At 40.7% G+C, this 22,364-nt stretch overlaps 1 protein-coding gene across 4 annotated transcripts in view; it reads right to left on the reverse strand.

The window, feature by feature from the left end:
- Positions 1–22,364, reverse strand: part of WDR7 (WD repeat domain 7) — a 350,838-nt gene that overhangs the window by 255,629 nt on the left and 72,845 nt on the right. For all 4 annotated transcript variants that reach the window (XM_014570212.4, XM_075932629.2, XM_006116571.4 and 1 more), the window contains 2 exons: positions 1,935–2,704; positions 1,352–1,440 (listed from right to left, as the gene is read on the reverse strand). In XM_014570212.4, coding sequence (XP_014425698.3) covers positions 1,352–1,440; positions 1,935–2,704 — 859 coding nt within the window. The remainder of the gene's footprint in view (positions 1–1,351; positions 1,441–1,934; positions 2,705–22,364) is intronic.

Genomic DNA, 22,364 nt, shown 5'->3' on the forward strand with positions numbered 1-22,364 from the left:
CTGCAAATTTTATCACCTTATGTTCACCTCTTTTTCCAGATCATTGATGAATATGTAATATAGGACTGGTACAAGAATATTTATCACTTTTTTTGAAAACTGACCATATATTCCTAGCCTTTGTTTCCTTCAGGTACCAATCCAGGAGAGGATCTTCCCTCTTATTCCATGACAGCCTATTTAGCTTAACAACTTTTCATGAGGGACCTTATCAAAGTCTTTCTAAAAGTGCACTGGAATCACCAATTCCCCTTTGTCCACATGCTTGCTGACATCCTCAGAGTATTCTAGTTGATTGTAGTAGATTGATGCAGCATGATTTCCCTTTACAAAACAATGTTGACTGTTCCCTAACAAATACATTTCCTTCTTGGGCAGAAGGCAGGGAGTCCAGATCAATGGGGGAGAGGGGGGAAAAAAGAGGGGTAAAGCAACCCATCCCCTGGATCAACGGCCTTTGTCCACATGTAGAGGGCAAAGGTGCACTCAATTAAATTTGTGTAATGAAACCTTGGCATACAGGTAGACATGAGGCATAAGAGCCTCAGGCTCATGCAAACTGTTATGTTATGGAAGGTTAAGGCTGCAAACCGAGACTGGAAACAGTTGGACAGCAGAAGCACTATCAAAGTCAGTTATTAGGGTCTCAATGAATCTCAGTTTTGGAGTGGGACCCAAGATTGACTTTCTGGTGTTTAGGATGAGACCCAGAGGGTTGAGTAAGCAAAGTGTAATGTAAACTAAAAAGGACTTCTGTCCTGGACATGTCCCTGAAATATATGGAAAGACATGTATTTCCATTTTTCCTGAGGTACTCTGTCACCCCAACCATACTTTTGGCAAAAACAGGGATGCAGAAGATAGATCAAAGGGAGGACTGTGTACTGAAAATGGTAGCACACCATGACAGCTGAAAAAAGCTCTGGGGCTTGGGAGAACTGTCACATAGAAATAAGCATCCTGAAGACCCAGAGCAATAAACCAGTCATTCTGAGATAATGAAGGGAGGATAGCTTATTGGGTAACTAATTGGAATCTAATGTATCTCTTATAATTGTACAGTGCTCCATAAACTGGCCCTAATGTGGGTTGGGTGATGGATAACAGGAGAAAAAAGATCGCAAACTTGGGTTTCTGGAGATAAACAAGGAGCTAGTCCTGAGTGAGCAAGTAACCAGTCTGACTCAGTTGCCTAAAACTAGGCAGGGACTGGCACCACTAATGGAAACAGTACTAGTGGCACTGAATACAGGGTGCTGGAAGAAACCAATACAATATTATCAACACTACAGCATAGCTACCATTTCAGACTAGACAAGATGTCATGTCAGTTATCTCACTTCAATTTTACCTTGCTTAATTTGTCCTTGAGCTGCATGACTGGAAGCTGGAGGGGGAGCCTTCACTTTAGACAACTCTGGGGTACCTGGCCTAGGAGGCCTGAAAATAAAATGAAAATAAAAATCAAAGCTTATTTTCCAAAAGATATTTATTCGGGGTAAAATTCTTTTTAATGGGACATATTAAAGAGTGTCCCATCAAAACACTTTAGTTAATATTAAAATTGCAGCTCATTATCAATTCACAGGTAGTTCTAATGTCTCATCAAGTATAACTGAAATAGTTTATCAAATTCTAAATATATGAAAATTACACCGTTTAAAATTTATCGAGAAACAATTAATACAAAATATGTGAGAGCATTTTATTTTCTGTAAACACCAATTAAGTCACACTGGTATAAAAAACTCCCATGACAATGTATAACAAAGGATATAATGTTCATCTAATGTACTTATAATAGATGTTCAAGAGTGCAAAGTTATAAAGAGCAACAGAACTGACTAAAATAAAAATATTTGTTTTACAATTAAAAACTCAAAAGTCAAACAGGTTATTACAGGATAAGTAAATAAACTGATCCCTTTTCATACCTCACTGGACCTTTCTTCATATGGTCTCCAATAAAAGTTGCATTAGTCATACTCATCAAAGTATTTGCCAAAGAGATAATGGACAGGAGATGCTGAGTAGTGACTGCACGTGATACTCCGTATGTTCCTCTTCCCAGTCCTTCTGCAATAGACATTTTCCTTCCTACTTCCACACTACTATATAATGGTTTGCCTATAGACTGGTTATATCCTGGAAGCATCAGAGACATGTGACCTCCTCTAGATAGCAGACCAAAGGACACAGAACAGTGTGGTTTAAGCATCCCAAGGCGATCAAGACAAACATCATCTAGAACTTCATTCAAACCCCAGGCATGAAGGCAAGACATAAAAAGCTTTGCTGTGTCCATGGTTAGATTATATTCTAATAGGGTTAATGGTTTAGATTTACTGGAGCGATATTCTGGGTCAGTGTCTTCCTTTCTCTGTCTCACTGATTCTTCATCCTCATCTTCATCGTCAAGAAGATGTTCTTTTATGTTCTCTTTGATCGTCTCCTTGACTTGCTGGAAGAGCACTGCAGCTCGTTTGCCAGCCAGAAAAGATCCCCCCTTATCAGAACTGCCAGATGCTTTCTGTAAATTCTCTGGGGAAATGAGTGCAGTATTAGGCCTAGAGGCTTCTTCAGTCAGCAGCTGAATAATCAGAGCTTCTACATCGAAGAAGAGCACATGTATATCTGGATCTGTTAGGTTAGTCTTCATGGCTTGAACCATCAGAGAATTGTGTGAATATTTAGGCAAATTACCCTGCAATTAAGAAAAAACAGAAAAATGCAGATATGAAATGACAATAACATCTTCACTTTACTAATATTTTCAAATAATTTCCACAAAGTTAGTTTGTGAACATAAGCATCATGAGTAAGAAAAGATCGAAAACTCATGAGCTTTAAAATATGTACAGGCAGTCCCCGGGTTACGTACAAGATAGGGACTGTAGGTTTGTTCTTAAGTTGAATCTGTATGCAAGTCGGAACTGGCGTCAGCCGCTGCTGAAACTGATCAGTTTCAACCGCAGCTGAATCTGGATGCCAGTTCTGACTTACGTACAGATTCAACTTAAGAAACCCAGGCGTCCCCAAGTCAGCTGCTGCTGAAACTGATCAGCGGCTGATTCCAGGAAGCCTGGGGTAGACCAGGGAGACGGGGGTGGCGGGACCGCCCAAGTCCTCCACGGCTTTGCTCCGTCTCCCTGGTCTGCTGACCTGGGAGACGTAGAGCAAAGCCGCAGAGCACGCGGGCAGCGGGACAGTCCAGGCGCGCCACGGCTGTCCCACTGCTGGCGTGCTCCGAGGCTTTGCTCCCCATCTCCCTGGTCTGCTGGTCAGACCAGGGAGACGGGGAGCAAAGCCGCGGAGCACGCCCGCAGCGGGACAGCCCAAGCGCGCCCGGGCTGTCCCGCTGCGGGCGTGCTCCGCGGCTTTGCTCCTGTCCTCCTGGTCTGCTGGGGGGGGGGGGTCCAGCAAAGCCGCTGGACCCCCCAGCAGACCAGGGACACCCGAGCAAAGCCGCCGCCTGGGCGGCTTTGGTCGTTTGCCCGGGAGCAAAGCCGCCGGCTGGGCTCCAGGGTGAGAAAAGCCCCGTTTGTAAATGCGGATCCAACATAAGTCAGATCCGCGTAAGTCGGGGACTGCCTGTAATGCAAATGCTTATGGGAAATGTTATGTGATTCTATTTACTACACCATATGCAGAGGAGAAAACATAACAGCTTTGAAATATCATTGGGTGGGTTTTAGCTCAAACCCAAAACATGCAAACTTTAGTTACTGAAATTCATCAAAGAAATACTAATAATCACTTCATCTGCCACAAACCCATATATTCGGATATATTCTCTGCATTTTTTCTACTGCTTTATCCTTACCTCTCTCTCCCCAAAAAAACCTAAGTACCAACAGATTTGTAAAAAAAAGAATAAACACCACCCAACACTGATTTCTAAAGTACCATTAGAATTGTGTTCTCTCCTTGTAACCAAAGTAAACCATGTAATTCCCGAGGAAAACATGTTTATATATTTATATAGCACTTGCATACCTGCTACAAAAGAAATAAGCTAGTTTCCTTTAAAAATGTCAGATATACAAAGGGTAATTGCTAAGCTATTATTTTTGCTGTTCAATGTAGGTAATGGACTACAATATATAAGGGCTGGAGGAGGAAAAATATAAAAGGATTGATATGTGGTCTATGTATACTATTTCTGAAACCCAAAATATGGAAAAAAAATATGGATGAAGTGCAGTGACTAATTCTGGGTAATTTAATTAGGCTCTTTTTTGTTTTTGTCCTTTGCTGCAGTCACCTACTTTTTTCTTTTTCTTCCAGAAATGCAGTGTTTTGTTAGAATTTACATAATCCTAAAATTTGAAGGAAGTAGTACTTGTACCTTTTCCTTCATGTTGAAAGTAACTGTCCACTGGAAACAGTTTCTTCCATAATTTAAAATAAAAATCTAACAACATTACCTTGTACAAGACTTGAGAACATGTAATAAAGATACTGTTTGTACTTTTGATACCCGATTGGTTTACTGAAGCACTTCTGTTTGGTGAGAGCTAGACAAATCTGTAAAGCCACCCAATGTTAGAATATCAGTGAATGTCTTGTTTTGCTAGATGGTTAATGGAATGTTTCCAAAGGACTCAGCAATGATATTGTTCCTTCAGTACACCATTCTACTGACAGGTTAGTATAATATTTTCTCCTCTACCAACACTCAAAGAGCTTAGATGTGCCCTCTTTCCTGGCCTGGTTCTCAGAAGTTACTCTGGTTGACACAGAAACTGTCAAAGTTAGGAAGGTAAGGTAATACTTTTTATTTTACCAATTTCTGTAGTTGGAAGGGATAAGCTTTCTCCTCATGTTTGGCGAATATAATTAGAGTGTCTGAAATAAGTATAAAGGCAGGACTGACTGTTAAGCATAAAGGGTTTATATATGCTGTAGAAGAGTACTTAAAATGAAGTGGGCAATTAAGGGTAGCAGGCAGTAGGGTATGATTACAAGTTGTTGTCATGAGCCACAAAACTAGTGTTTCTTGTCTATAGTTTTTAGTGTCCAGCAGAATTACAAATTTAAGCTCACAGGCAAAGTTCCCTGTAAGCTGCTCAGATGCACAGCTGCTTTCTGAGACCTGCTCAGAGGTTCAGAGTTCCCACACAGGCAGGGAGCTCAGCTGACCGGCAGGGGGATGGGCATGTCACTAAGCCACAGCTTCAAACAGAGCTGCTGTGTGCTTGAAACAGAAGAAATCCCAGAGCAAATAAAGAGGGGAAATAAGGAGGGGGAAAAGTGGTTGGAGGGAAGGGGATGGAGAGGATGAAAAGGAGGAGGGGAATAACTGTCTGGGGGGGAGGTAGAGGAGAAGGGAGTGTGAAGATTCCCATCTGTGCCAGGAAAGAGAGAGAGAGGAAGGGGCAGAAACTTAGCACTCTCCTCAAGCCTCCTGGACTGAGAAGAGGGAGGTAAGGGGCTGACTGCATGAAGTAGGTAGGAGAAAAAGGGGGTATGTGTTGGCATTGAAGTAAGGTGGAGCTGGGGAGGGGGGGTTGTGTTGTGTGTCCTGGACTGAGGTGGAGGAGGGGTGACAAGTTGGTTTGTGGTAGTCTGTTTGTGCCTGCAAGTTTGAGAAGCAGGGAATTTATCTCAGCTGGGCTGGGGGGGAGCAGACTGCACAAAGGTAGATGGGGGAAAAGAGGGTGGGTGGGTGCTGGCATTTGTGCAGTGGCATGGAGATGGGAGAAGAACTTGTTTGGGGTGTCCTGACTCACTTGCTGCTGCCCTCTCTGTCTGGGTTGGAGGGAAAGCAAGCTGCAAGGGGGGGGGGGTGCGCGTGCAATTGCATGATTACATTTCAAACAAAGTTTACATAGGCGTTAATGACTTACGGTAAGAAAGTAAAGATTCTTTTAGCAGATTTTTTTTGGAGTGTTGCAGTTATCTAAAACTCTGATCTTAATGATTTTTTTTAAATCCTGTGTTACTAATTAATACATGGTATATTGTATTGCATTAAGGCCAGAACATTGCTATGTGGTAGAGTTCCAGCTCTTAAGAGTCAGAAGTAACAAGTACTAGGTGTGATTCTAGTTGTTTTGTAGGATGAAAACTTATTTGCAAGCTCTTTGAAACATGCATCTGTCTACAAACCCTGAAGCCATGTGTTAATTTGTTCTAGTTGGTGTCACACACAGGGTAAAAGTTTAAAATCAGGAGAACGTTTTATCTGATTTTTACAGATATCTTTCACTTGTTCTTGCATAGCATGGATCCTAAACATTCCCCAGAGAAACTGTATAAGCCTTAGTGAATGCCTTTTACTCTCCTTTCCAGTATCAATAAATATTGTATTAGTTATGCTCTCCTTGAAAATACTATTTCTATTGGCTCAGATTTGTTTAGCATCTTAAAGCTCAGCTATGTTTAGATAACGTGCATTGTGGTGTGTTTACTAGCTTGAATTGTTAGAAAGGATGAAGATACATGTACTCCTCAGGTAGTGTTAATTTTCTTTTTCATTTAATTTCATATTAAATATCGTAAGCATTGCTCCGTGCTAACTATCCTTTGTTTTAATATATATTCTTCCTCGCATGTGGACTGTTTAAAATATTATATATATAATATTTATATATATATATACACACACACACACACACACACACGTTTTTGTTTGTACCAGTGGTGCACATCCACACAACACCTCAATATTGGTGTTGCACATAAGACATTTCAATCTGCTCAAAAGAAAATTCAACCCGCCCACAGATAGAAAATGTTAGAGGGAACACTGCTCACAGATTCGTCTTTTGAAGGTGTTGTGCTGGTTTCCTCTGAGGACAACTGGTCAGATATGGAGTGATCACTTTGTGAAAAGTGTTTGCTCGCAGGAGATACAGAAAAATGCTAGAAAGACGGAATGCCTTAAGCGTTCATGGGAGAGCAGAGTGATTTTCTGATTTCACCCACTGAAAAAGGTCTCCCACTGACCACATTCTCTAGTTGTCACATACCACCCTATACTGGCACCCATATCAACAATTTCAACCTATGTTTGATGGGGACCTAAACTCATTAACAGAAGCAAGCTCCCCACCCACCAGGATACACCAACTTAAACTAGCACCAAATATATGCAAAACATACAAACATATCTCCACTGTTATGATAATAAATAATGCCTTCAATATACCTCTCAAGTTAAATAGGTTCTACTTATCACAAGATGTAGCATACCTAATCCAGTGCATCAAATGCCCCAACAAGAGCTACATAAGTGCAACCAGACAATCAACATGCTCTCCAATGAACTCACATAGAAAAATGATAAAAAAAAAAGACAAAAAACTGTGTATTGCACAATGACCAACACTTTTGACAAAGTAATCATCTTATATATAACCTCTCAGTCCTCATCCTCAAAGGAAACCTGTTCAACACTTCAAAAGATAAGCACAGAAACTTAAATTCCTAGCTTTGATGGACTCTACAAACCATGAGACACTGGTTTTATGATTCACAACAATTTGTAACATTATTTTAACTGCTAACTCTTTATTGCTCACTTCATTTTAAATGGTATCTTACAGTATGTGTGAAAACTTTATGCTTAACTACTCTGTTCCACGTTGTATTTAGCTCAGACACTCTGGTTACTTTCTCCAGAACTGAAGAAAGCTGTATAATACAAAAACTTCTTTTTCACCAACAAAAGCTGGCCCAATAAAAGACTTACTTTCTCTCTCATCCTGAGACCAACTCAGCTAAAACACTGCAAACAACATAGAAATTGCTATATAGATCAAATTCGTATTCTATTTTGCCTAATCTAATCTGGAAATAACCTACCATTAGTGGAAATTCCTTCTTAACCATAGGTAGATAGTGAGAGGCATAAACCTTTAAGATGAGTGTCTTTTAAAACAAATTATTGTTCTATTTGATATGAAAAGTCTGAATTCACTGAGTAGAGATGGGGATTGACAGCTTAGTGATACATAAGGTACTATTGTATGATAAAGAAGAACAAAGAAAGTCTTTAAAATGAACACTATCAGTTTGCATATGATGTGATGGAAATTGGGGAGCCAGGGGAAAGACTGAAATAGTAAGGCGATGTAATCAATTACAGTAATTAAGTCCACTATTATTATTCCCCTCAGTCAGCTAAACAGTATTCTTCTTTCCCACTACTCTAACTAGAAGTCTTTCAGTGTTTCTGCATAAGTTCTTTTGAAGTGAGGTGAATACATTACTCAAGGTGAAGGCTTAGTACCAACTTATATTATTTCTATCCCATTCTTTATACATCCTAACATTTTGTTTGCTTTTTGACTCGCCTCTGTGCACTGAACAGATGTCTTTCTTGAGCTGTCCACAATGAAGGCTGCATCATTCTCTGAGCATTTACAATTAAATTTAGAATCCATTGAACTGCATGAGTGTATTACTCCTCCGGGATTCAGTACCTAGAATTTTTCAACACTGAGCTTCATTTTCCAGCATGGTGACTATTTTTGCATATGTTTTTAGGCCCTCCATCTGCATCCCTCGAAATCTTATCTAGACTAACTTAAAATAACTAAAAGTGTAAAATTTTGCAAACTAGGTGTTCATTCCATTTCCAGAACCTTAACAAATGTGTTCTAAATTATGAGTCTTCATCGGGATCCTATATGTATGCTATTTAACCTTTGGCAATTTGAAAACTGAGTATTTATTGCTATGCTTTTTCTTTGTCTCTTCGCTAGTTTCATCTAATCCAAGATACTACATGTCCTGCAACTCCATGGCTACTTCAGTTCCTTACCAGCTTCTTGTGCAAGACTTTGTGAGACTTGTTGAAAACCCTGGTAACTGACATCAACTTTTTTTTTCTTATACCACAATTTTGACACGATCAAGAAATCGTAGGCAATTGGAAAGGCATAATTTTCATTCACAAAATAAATGTTGGTTTGGAACCCATTATCTTCTCCTGATCCAAGTGTTTTATAAATTGTTCTAATTATTGTTTCAGCCACTCTAATTGGTACTGAAATAAGGACTCCGATCTAATTCCTGAGATCACTCTAGAGCAGTGTTTCCCAATTTTATTTGGCCCAGGAGCCCTCTTCAGCTTTTCAGAATTTCAAGGAACCCCTAGGTTTGTCAAGCCAAAAAAAAAAAAAAAAAAAGGGGAGGGGGGAGGAAGAGGGACCCACCAATGCATGAAAATCACATTCCTTCCCCAAGACCCTTCCCACCCCGCCTTCCTTGAGGCCTCATCCGCTCTGTTCCCCTCCTCTCCATCACTTGCTATCCCCAGCCTTATATGCTCTCACTAGGTTAAGATAGGAGGTGTGGGGTGGGAATGAGGGATTTGGGTAGGGGAAGGGATGAGAAGTACAAGCTCTGGGAGGAAATTTGGATGTAGGAGAAGGGGATGTTGGCTCGGGGAGGGAGCTCCAGGCTTGGAAGTGTTGGGCTCAGGTGGAAGGTTGGAATGCCGAGCAAGCCAGGGGCTAGTGGATGTAAGACTTTCCTCGCATGAGCAAAATGAATTTCGTGTTGTGTACGAGTACTGAGTTCATGTGGCTCGTTTGGATGTGCCACTGTGGCACCCGAGTTATTAATAAATATCTTATAAACCTCTACCTTTTCTTCCTGCTGACATGTCTCCTCCCCTGGTGCCTGCTTCCTCCCAACTCCTCACTCTCCTCTGCTGTCCTGACTCCTGCCCTTCTCACTGCCCTCAGTCTTCCTGAGACCTGCCCCCCTCCACCAGCCCTTCTCTCCTCCCTGTGCCCACTCCTCCAGTAGCCCCACTCTGCTCATGTGAGCTACCCCTCCTCATCCCCTCTCCTAACACCTCCCTCTACAAACCTGCCCTGCCTCTCTCCTCTGAGGCTGGTCCCTCCCCTGCAGGTGTCTGCCCTTCTGTTTCACCCCCAGAATCCCCCGGCACTTGCGCCTTCTCTTACTCCTGCACCCTCCTGGTGCCTCCCTCTTCCCTCACTGCCCCCTGCACCCTTTGCCCTCTTTTTCCCTGATGCCCACCCTCTCACTACCCTCTGCCCCCGTTCCCTACATACATGACTTGCTCCATTCCCACCTTCCTCATGCACACCCCTTCTTTCAAGCCTTCTCCCAGCACCTCCCCCACCCTCCTCTAACCTCCAATGTCCTTACTCTCTCCTCTCCCAGCATCACTCTGTCCCCCCTCCCACTGACACCTCCCCTCCTGCCTTTTTCCTCATTGTCTGTACTTGCCCCCCTGGCATTTGTGTCTCCTCTACCCTGTCCTTTTGGTGCCTTCCCCTCTCCTCCCCCTCTGCACAAGCCCCTTCCTCTCCCAGCCCTTCCCCTACCTTTACGGGGCTGGAGTCTGCGCTCCGTCCCCGGACTCTGAACCCGCAACTCAGCCACATGGAGCAATGCAGCACCCAGCAGTTTTAAAATCCCGGGTTGTGACATTACGTCACGCCTGGGCGTCTCCCTGCCTACAGGTTTGAGCACTCCCACAAGGCAGCAGCAGCCAGCAAGGGGGAGCTCAGTGAAGGTTGCGCACAGCAGGGATGAGACAGGGATGGGGTCGAGGGAGAGACGCTCTGGGGCCAGGGTGGGAGGACGTGTGGGGGAGGCTGGGGCTTGCTCCAGCTCCAAATATTGGTGTAGCATGGGCACCACGAGCCCATACAACTCGCTGCCCATGCCTCTCCTGGCTAGCCAGCTCTCTCTCTCTGTCAGAGGGGGCGAGGGAGTGCCAGCTCCTCACGGAACCCCTAGTTTTGCTTCGCGGAACCCATGGGTTCCCCGGAGCACCAATTGGGAAACACTGCTCTAGAGCCTTTTTAAAAGAATTACATGTGCTATTCCCTCATCCACTAGTATAGTAGATTGTTTTAGTGAGTGCACATATATATCTTAGACACTCAGGTCACACCATATTTGAATTCCTTCAGAAATATTGAATAAAGATTATGAAGTCCTAGTTATTTGGAGTTTCTTATCTTATCAGTTTCTTTCAGAACGTCTTCTGAATTGTCTTTTATGGTGTTTCATTTATTACCAGAATTAGGTAATTATCAGTCCAGAGGATGCTCAGGAGAAGACTGACCCTATCTTCCTAAATTGCTTTGTTTACGCCCCAATATCGCTTACTTGTTTTTGAGATCTTCATCTCCAGGTAGAACCTCTTCAGTCCAGCACCCGCAGGACCTAACTTGTGCTGAACCAGAGAATTTGCCAAACCATGGGATGTCAATATTGCTTAGCAGCATTACCAACATTTCCACTGCTTACTGGGCAGTTAGGTGTAAACTAGAGTTAAATAATAGCACAGAACACTGAGAGCTAAGAATGGTGGCTGTAAATAAATGTTATGGGACTGTGGGAAAGTTGGCCACACCCATGATAAGTGTACATCCAGCCAATTAAAATCATGCCAGACCACGGATGTTGCAGACCAGAGAGGTTCAATCTGTTTTTACTCCAGAACCTTTCCTTTAACCTTTCAGTTTACATTTTACCTGAAAAAATATTTTGTTCCTTTCCACTTTAATCTTCTAAAATTTAATGTTTATGTTAGACTTTGATCTCTCACTTTGGTATTGCAGTTACAATTACTTACTGTTTCAACTATGGTTACTTCCTAAGCAACTTAATGTTATTTAGGACCAAGTCAAGAGTATCCTCTCCTCTTGTGTGTTCCAGAACGAATGCCAAAAAGCAAAGTATTAAGAAACTGCTTTTATAAATCTTGCTTAGACGGGATATGTGGCTAGTGAAGATTTGGGGGTCAAAATCACTATCACTGCATTTGAATTTAATTTAGTTATCCTCTTTGAGTTTTCTCCGCAGTGTACATTTTAATGTGTTTTTCCTGATTCAGAGCCTGATAGTAAAATGCTACTACTATATTTCTATTATGATGTTTTGGAATTGGTATGCATACAGATTCTACTACATGGTACTTGCCACTTGAAATCTAATGTGATTAAATTTCTACATACTCTTTCAGATACAGTGTTGCTGCCCCACCACAACCTAATGTGTGCTTCCAGCACAGTTTATAATATGCAATAAAATACCCTAGTTTGACATTCCCCATGTTTCAGACGCATCAATTACATCAATCACCATACAGGTTTTTTTAGTGAAGCATTCTAGATCATCTATTGGTTTGCTTTTAAGCTTCCTGCAACAATATTCAGAAATGTATAGCTTTTATTCTTGACCACTTTTACTTAACTCCTCTGCTTGAGGACTTGTTTATTGCTCTGGAATATACTTGTGATAACAATTTGGATCTCCTTCATTTCAGTTTTAATTTCTGTTCTCTGGCTATATGGTTTTGTATTAATGAAACCCTTAACAGATGTCTATATTAGACACACTGCAGTGGCACCACTGCAGTGAAGATAATTGCTATAGTAACAGAAGCAGTGCTTGTATTACTGAAGTAAATCCACCTTTCTGTAAGTAGTTAGCTAAGTTGATAAAACACTTGACAACCTAGTGTTGTCTAAGCCAAATTGTGCCCCATGTAATTCCATTGTTAAAGGCAGAACTTTTTTCACAACCCTGAGTAATCTAATTAAATTTACCTAACTCTGTAAAGTAGACCAGCCCTTAGGGGAGATCTACACTGCAAATTTCCACCACTGCAAGTTACATCAGAATAAAGTCATCACAGTATGCATAACGTTTGTGCGCATGCTTACTTGGCTTTTTACATTGGCCCTGAAGTACTCACCAGGAATGCTTGTTTCAGTGCACAGTGCAATGCACCATGTGTAGGTATCCAGTATGCAACTCACCAGCATCCAGCACACTGATTTATGGGAAATTTTGGCAATGCATGGTGGGGAAGAAACAAGTCATACAGGGGTGATTGGGATAGAGGGGTCAGGCTCATGCTAATTTCTCTACCCCATAACTCTATACCATAATTTTTGGAAATCCCACAAACCCACAAGAAACTTGTCAATATCTGCCATCTCTAACAGAAAGATGGAACCTGCATAGCTCTGCACTATGGTCATGAGCATTGCAAAGACAGGATACCCAATCCTCTGTTATTTGTAGAGCTGCAAGAAAAGCTGTTAGATTACTGTCAGATATACCTAGACCCAATTAATGATCATGGATGGTATTCACAGCACTCCATCCAGTGGAACTCCTCTTCCAGGCCTGAGAAATGAGCACTGAATGGTGACATCACATCACAATACATGCTTGGGATTCTGAGCAGTGGCTGTAGAACTGGCTGCTTAAGAGCACATTCCTGGATTGGTGTGCCAAGCTTACCCTAACCCTCAATCAGAATAAAAGCTGCACTTACAGTGAGGAAGGCAGTAGCAATCACACGGTGAAAAACTGCAGTGCTAGATTACTATCCAGCAGCGGAAAATCATTTAGAAAATCCACCAGTGGGGTTGTCGTCACTCAAACGTGAAGAACCATTAGTCCTCTCTTTCTATACAGGACTGTGACTTTCGGTGAAACACAGGACACAATGGATGACTTGCAAGCAATGGGGTTTGCAACTGTGGTAGAGCGATTGATAGCACACATATCTCTATTTTGTCACCAGACCATCTTGCCACAGAGTACTTCAACAGAAAGAGCTATTTTTCTATGGTAAGGCAAGTATAGGGGTTCACAAGGGACACTTAATCAACATCAGTGTTGGCTGATCCAGGAAGATGCATGATGGTCATATCTTTAAGGACACTGGAATGTTCAGAAAGCTACAAGCAGGGGCTCTCTTTCCAATTTGCCAAATTATTATTTGAGATCTTGAAAGGCCAATAATGGTCCTGGGTGACTCCACCTATGCTTCACTGCCCTGGGCCATGACATCATATACCACACACCGTAATAACACACAGGAGAGATTCAACTACTGGTTCAGTAAGTGCAAAATGACAATTGAGTATGCTTTTGTCATAATGAAGATGTGCTGGCATTCTTAACTCACAAGACTGGATCTCAGTGAAAAAAATATGGTTATAGCTGCTTACTACATTTCTCATGATATCTGTGAAGTAAAATGAGGAAGGGAAGTATCCATTAATATGAAGCTATAGCTTTGAAAGAACTCCTCCATATCTATTAGTTTTCCCTCATGTCCTAGTTTAAATATTTAAAAAAAGATTTTTGTGCGTGCCAGCATTATAAATAAAATGCTGCCAATTGCTTCAGGATAAAGTTCCCCACCAATTCCTAACACATGTAAACTCCTCTACTTTCCAGCATGCACCATGCATTAAGACACTAATTTCACTCCCAAGTTGTACCTAAGCACTAAAAGCAATTCAAAGAAAGCCACCATGGAAGATCTGGTCTTCCCTAACAATCTAAATTAATCATTCAACAACTCTCTCCTATTTCCTAATATCAGTACCAATATAGCAGGGTCTCAGAGTTCTGAACATCAGAGTTACAAAGTGACCAGTCAACCACCTACTTCATTTGAAACCAGAAGTATGCAACCAACAATAGCAGCAGCAGCAACAACAAAAAAGCAAATATGTATTTTATTTTATTTTAAAATACATATTTTACCCCACCTCTCTATTTAAAATATTTGAGGTGGCTTACAAAATTTTAAAAACACAATAAATAAAAAGTAGAATAGAATAAAAGAGCCCAAGAGGGAGAATACAAGTACAGTACTGTGTTAAACTACTAAAAGAAATAAAGGAAAAAATTACAAAAATCTGATAAACTGTTTCTGAGCTTTTCTAAGATGGTTAAAAGATGAATAAATTAAGATGGTTAAAAGCAGCCTTTTTTCTGCATAATGAAGTTACAAAGCTTTATTCAATGTTCAGTTGTAAACTTTTGAAAGAATCATAACATTTTGTTCAGAGATTCAAACATTTCAGAATTACAAACAACCTCCATTCCTGAGGTGTTCATCTGAGGTTCTACTGTATGTACCATGACTAGGGCAACAATTTTTCTCCATAAAGATCGCAGAATCCGTAACTGCCAGTGACCTCTGTGAACTCAGCTCTGTTGGCTGGGAGCCGCAGGGTCCTGCTGCTGTGTATGCTGGAAGCCCTCCAGAGCTCCCAATCACTGAAGGTGGTTGGGGCACCCAGAGCTCTGGGCTGCTGTGGGCAGTGAGTCCTCAATTTCCACAGCAGCTCCCCTGAAGTTCCTGGCCTATGCAGGCGACCGGGCCCTCTGGAGTTTTTAGATGCTGAAGGGAGTACCCAAGAGCTCCTGACTACTGCAGGCCACAGGGATACCCAAGATCTCCCAAACACCAAGTGCATTGGGAATACCTCCTAGCCCCTTCAGGTGGTGAGGGACCCTGGAGCTCTGATTCCTCACAGGGAGAGGGCCACTACAGCTCAGCGTGGGCCTCTGTAGCTGCCCAACATCTGCAAAGAGTGTGGGCACCCCACAGCTGAGCTCTACATTTTATTAGGGGTATTTTTAATAAAATCCAGGACAGGTAACGGGCTTCTGTAAATGTTTCTTTATCACCAGTAACCTGACCATGACTTCTACTAAAAATATCCATAACAAAATCTTAGCCCTAACCATAACTGTCGTGGATGTTTTAGTACTCATTAGCATGTTTTTATAAAAAGCCATCTAAGATCAACCAGTAGGTATATCACTGAATGGTTCTCTCTGCTATCACATGCGCAGCTGTCAATATCTCTAATGACTGAATCCCCTAACATGCTACATGGCCTACAACCTCCTGGAGAAAACTTCTCAGTGCATGAGGAATGATTCAACTTCCTCTCCCTCTGCTAGAAGATGGGTCTCATCTGTCCTTTCAATTAACCTTGGTCTTCACTCATCATGAGACAGACTTCCTCATCTGGAATACAATAACAAAGGCATGTGGTCTGTTCCAGCATCCCTGTAAATAAAAGTATGCATAGTCTTTCTTTACTCTTCCATCAACTCTGACCTCAAGCTATTGTTCTTGGACCTTGAGATGCATGAGCTGCTTACATCAGGATAAACACATGCCACCTGACCACAAGGCGAGTCAATTACACATTGAAGTAATCTAATACTTGCTCTCACAGAGTTTGGATTGTTTAAGAGGTCCATTGAAGGGATCAGTTTTAGCAGGTGTTTGCATCTTTGAAGGCAAGGCAGAAGGCCAGTTGAAAAAACATTCCTAAGGACTGATTTTTAAATACACACCACCTACTTACAACAAATTATGTGCATGGAGGCTCTCCACCTAACAAAAAACTCAAGGCTACGGAGTTCATCTTTAAGAGCATCTGCTGCTCTGCTAAATATTTTTTCCAACTTCTCATAGTTAAGCATCCCAGTTTAAATCCTCATTTCTTTTACCTCATAAAAATTAGACTTTCCTTCCAGTAGTCTCTTAACTTTGGACATGAAGAGAATTATAAACCATCTTTTCCCGTATCCCTTTTTCCCTGTAATACTTTAGTACATAGCTCAACCATCAGCTGCAGTGCTGACTGGCTCTGACTGTCAAACAAAACACCCAGATGGCGTAAGACAGTCAGCATAAAACCACTAAAAAGCAAAGTTCTGTGTTACAAGAACAGAGAATCAAGCAGTTCCATTTATTTAATAAATTAGCCATGAAAGACAGATCATAGGAAATGAGTGTGTGGAAGGAAATTACTCAATATCGATGAGAAAAAGCTGAGAGAGAAGAAGCCATTTTAAACATTTTTTTTAATAAATGGAATAATAGAAGGGGTATCTGACTTTATTCCTCTGATGTACTAGAAAGTCTAATTTATCAGAATACAGTGTACAGAACTATATTTATTTATACAAAGACATTTTGTTTATGGCTGGATGAGGAACAGTGAAAATTAGAGATAACAGCATAAATATTTTACCTATTAATAAATCTTCACTCAGTTGGTACCAATGCTTTTCTGATGCATGCTACCCATTATGGTTGAAAGATAGATTTGCAGCTGTTAACAACATCTATGTTGGATTTGGAAAATTTGTTCATTAAAAATGGACTCCTCTAGAACAGAGTTTTGAAATCATACTTGTGCAATGTAATATTTAAGAATCCAATCCTATAAGTATGCGGACACATTTACGGTAATTGGGAAAAATCCCATGCATAAATTTAAACACGATTAAGTATTTGTCACACACACACACACACACACACACACACACACACACACACACACACACAATTGTATGCTGAAAGATATACTGTATAAACATTAATTACATTATTTTGAATATAGACAATACAAAAAAGGAAAGAGAACCATGGCTCTAAAATGGGAATGGATCTCTGATGCCCTCTGCTGTCCTATTGTTGTCACTGCTAAATCACTAGTAAGCATTACCTGCAGAATCAAATAAATACAGAGTATTCACTTTAAAACCTACAGTATGCTAATTTAATTACCTGATACTCCAATTTGGCAAGTTACTGTTATGTACAAGAATGTAATTGTTACTAGTTCTCACATGTGAGCTATCAGCAATCATTAAAGAACATACTAAGCAAAACCAAAAGCATATTCTTTCCCCTAATATGCAATTTCAATGATTTTCCAATTCCCCCCCCCCCATTAGATTTTAGACTGCATTAAATTTTAATTTCCTTCAATATAGACAATAACTTGAGCATGTGACTTTCCCATCCATTTGATGACAAATTCCTAAGTGCTTTGTCAAAGTTTATCCCCTTCCTTTGTCTGACTTCATTAATAAACATACATGAAACAACGAAGTCCAGCCAAAGCCTTCTCCTTCAGGCTTTGTTCCTAAAGCTCCTCCTTGGGAGTTACTTAGATACCTTCCTCAAACTCAGACCCAAAATATTATTGGGGGAGCCTAGTTTTGAAGCTTGATTTCTTCCTTTTTACTTCAGCCTGATATTGCTGGCAAGTATTTTGTAACGGCCAGATTCAGCCCGTCAAGAGCAAATCAGGAACAGTTCTTATGGGCTACGAGTAGCTCACTATAGATACATAAAACTAGTAATTCTTCCAGAAGTTCAAAATATGTAAATAAGAAAAAGCAAAATATACCTGAAAAAAGTATAAACACACAGACAGGCAGAGGAAGTAATAAAGTAAAGGTTTAACTGGTTAACCGCTTACCTGGTAATCACCACCCTTACCGGTGGCCCAGACGGACTAGAGCAGCTCCCTACCTGATGCAGGAGGGGGCTGCTCCAACCCAGCCAGGCCTACCACTCTACGTCGTGGGGGTGGTGCTCCATACCAGACAGGTCCCATACCACACTGTGAGGAGGGGTGGGTGAGACATGCTTCAGCATGGCCTGGCCTGCCACACCACAGGCAGAGGGCTGCTCCAGCCCAGCCATGATGGAATAGTCTCCTATCTGTGGAATCCTAAACTTAATATTTAACCAATTCACTTTTTAAATGGGATTTTACATCACTAGAAGGAAGTGGATTTAACTACACAGACAAGAAACTAACAACAAAAGGTCTGGTAGCACTTTATAGACTAACAAAACATGTAGGTAGTCTCATGAGCTTTTGTGGGCAGAGCCCACTTCTTCAGATGACCAGAGTTATGAGTTTAAGATGTGCAGATCCAAAATAAATAGGAGAGGAGAAGGGGAGGCAGAAAAAAAGAAGAGGTCTGTAGGAGACAGAGAGCTAGGGGGAATCAGTAAGTATCTGAAGATTGGGTAGTTAAAATGAAGCAGATAAGAATCAAAGTAAATTGATAGTATCCTTCCTGACTCTAGGAGTCTACACAACACAAATTCTTTCAGCTTGTACAATACATTTTAATGTAAAACTTAAGAGGAAAATCTGATCATCATATGAGCACACTAAATTCCTGTGTGCTCCTTAATTGTGAGGGTATAAGACTTTTTTATTTTTGGACACATTGATAAGTAACCTATTGTATATTATTTGGCTAATATTTGCATAAATTATAAAATCTGTGTATTTAAATACATATGCAAATACATGTAATTGATCAACATGCCTTACTAACAGTTAATGAAATGATTCTAAGAAGTACCTTAGCCCCCTCTCCCACCCAAAATTTTTGAACTAAGGATTCTGAAACATTCCTGTCACTACAGGCTGATGATATGGTGCTCCACCTTCCCAGTTGTCTTTCACCGCTTCCCCTACAGAAGCAGAAACAAGTCTGATGCAAACCAGCATCACTCCAGTAACTTTCCCATCCCTGCTGCAGTTGCTTAGTACTGCCCCCATCTACAGCCTCTGCACAGCATCAGAGAGGAGATTGGAGATGATTGCTCTAGCTTCCGCATTGTTTTCTTCCCTGCCAGGCTGTGGAAGGCCCAGAGAGCAAAATAAGAACTCACCTGACTTTGCATAAACCTACTAAATAGTTAATTATTTATAGCTCCCTGAGCTTTTTTTAAAATAATACACTCAGCCCATATGCTGAGCTGGTTAAACACAAGTAGAGAAAGAGATCATTCATAAGAATGGCCATACTGGGTCATATCAAAGGTCCATCTAGCCCAGTATCCTGTCTGCTGACAGTGGCCAATACCAGATGCCCCAGAGGGAGGGAACACAACAGGTAATCATCACGTCATTTCTCTCCTGTCATCCATTTCCAGACAAAAAGAGGCTAGGGACACTATTCCTACCCATCCTGGCTAATAGCCATTGATAAACCTAATCCATGAATCTATCTAGCTCCTTTTTGAACCCTGTTCAAGTCCCAGTCTTCACATAATCCTCTGGCAAAGAATTCAACAGGTTGAATGTACACTGAGTGAAGAAAAACTTCCTTTTGTTTGTTTTAACCCGGCTGCCTATTAATTTCATTTGGTGACCCCTATTTCTTATATTGGGGGAATAAATAAATAGCTTTTCCTTATTCCCTTTTTCTATACCAGTCATGATTTATACTCCTTGATCATATCCCCCCCCTTAGGCTATGTCTACACAGCAACATTATTTCTAAATAACTAACATTATTTGGAAATAACGTAGTCCGTGTTTACACAGCTAGCAGTTATTTTGACATGTCAAAATACTGTTAAACTGGAGGAGTAAAGTAAGCTGGATTAAGAATGCTCTATTTCAAAATAAGTGCTGTGTAGACAGCACCAAAACTTGAAATAAGCTATTTCAAAATAAGCTGCAGAATTGATGTAGCTCAATTTGAGTAGCTTATTTCGAGTTAACCCCAGCAGTGTAGATGCGCCCTTAGTCTCCTCTTTTCTAAGATTGAAAGTACCAGTCTTTTTAATTTCTCTTAATATGGGACCCGTTCCAAACCCCCTAATCATTTTTGTTGCTTTTCTCTGAACCTTTTCCAATGCCAATATATCTTTTTTGAGATGAGGCAACCACATCTATATGCAGTATTCATGGTGCGGTCATTCCATGGTTTTATATAGAGGCATTAAGATACTTTCTGTCTTATTCTCTATCCCTTTAGTGATTTCTACCATTGTTTGCTTTTTTGACTGCCTCTGAGTGGATGTTTTCAGAGAACTATCCACAATGACGCCAAGATCTCTCTCGAGTAGTTGTAGCTAAATTAGTCCCCATCATATTGTATGTATAATTGGGATTATTTTTTCCAATGTGCATTACTTTACATTTATCAATATTAAATTTCATTCACCATTTTGTTGCCGAATCATTTTGTTTAGTGAGGTCTTTTTGAAGCTCTTCACAGTCTGCTTTAGTCTTAACTATCATGAGCAGTTTGGTATCAAATTTTGCCACCTCACTGTTTACCTCTTTCTCTAGATCATTTATAAATAAATTGAACAAGATTGGTCCTAGGACAGATGCTTGGGGGACCCCACTAGCCACCTCTCTCCACTCTGAATACAGCATTTATTCCTACCCTTTGTTTCCTGTCTTTTAACCAGTTATCAATCCATGAAAAGACCTTCCCTCTTATCCTGTGACAACTTACTTTACTTAAGAGCCTTTGGTGAGGGATCTCGTCCAAGTCTTTCTGGAAATCTAGATATACTATATCCACTGGATCCCCCCTTGTCCACATGTTTGTTGACCCCCTCAAGCAACTCTAGTAGATTAGCGGCGAGGAGTCCTGTTTCACCTTATAGACTAACCGAAGTGTTGGAGCATAGGCTTTTGTGGGCAAAGACCCACTTCATCAGATGCCCAAAGTGGGTCTTTGCCCACGAAAGCTTATGCTCCAACATTTCGGTTAGTCTATAAGTTACCACAGGACTCCTCACCGCTTTTGCAGATTCAGGCTAACTCTACTACCTCTCTGATACTCTAGTAGATTAGTAGAGCATGATTTCCCTTTACAGAAACTATGTTGACTTTCCCTCAACAAATTATGTTCCCCTATGTGTCTGACAATGGTTACTTTTGTTTATTAAATCAAAGAGGAAGTTTCACATTTTCAAAGCTCCATACATTTACTCTACATTTCACATAAAATGTGTACTCAGATTTCTAAAGGGAGTTAAGACAGTTTTGAAATTAAACACTGTACCACCAAAAATTCTCCACCCCTTCCTGCCCCACCTCTCCCCCACATAAAGATTCAATAAAGTCTGTGTTGAAACCAGAGCATGCCTGAAGTGCACATGTTCTCCTGTACTATACAAAGAAAATATTTATTTTTCAAAGTACAGTCTATGTGAGCACCACAAGCTTAAGACAATCACCATAGTTCAAATACTGTATTCTCATGTTAAAAAAAGCAAAATGTATAAACGAAAAGCACAGTGGATGCTGGTGCTCTAAATTTTCAAAGATTCATTGCCATCACCATCATCATCAAATAGGTCATTGTAATAAATTACCATATCCTAGACATTAAATATTTTGGATTTAGGTTTCCTATCAAAACATTGAATATAAAAGAATTCATGTTTCATTTGCTACACTAAGTGCACATTTCCCAATAGAAAAACATATAGTGTGCAACCCTCCACTTTAATCTTCCAATTATTTTTGTGAACCTCTCTTGCCTTAGTCAAGAAGCTGAAGTCATCAAGTAGGTGTCTCTTTGCTAAGATTTCTCTAAAGAGACCTGCAGTTTCTACACAGAAGAAATCCCTAATGAGTGGAGAGTGGCAAGAGAAATCCCCAGTGAGTCTATCAGCATACATTTTTCATAAAGTCATTATACCCGAGCAGCCTTTATCTTCTCCCCCCAACCCCTTTCTATAATTGTTTTCCTTGCAGACTAGGCAACAATTATCATTGCTGCAGGACTGAATATGTTCACAAGCAATACATAAACACTAGTCTCATATCAGGGGCTTTTATCACTAATTGCACTATAAAATGTGCTATTAAAACTGAGATAAACAAGACTGTAAAAAAAAGTCACATAATGGACCATGACCGCTTATAAGAAAAAAGTTTCATAAATGTCACAATAAACCTTATTTTTCAAAATTTTGGTCATATCTTTTCCATCCCTGCTCTCTTTTCAGATGGGATAGG

This window comes from Pelodiscus sinensis, chromosome 6 (assembly GCF_052426305.1).
Source record: "Pelodiscus sinensis isolate ZL-2025 chromosome 6, ASM5242630v1, whole genome shotgun sequence".
Lineage (NCBI taxonomy): Eukaryota > Metazoa > Chordata > Testudines > Trionychidae > Pelodiscus > Pelodiscus sinensis.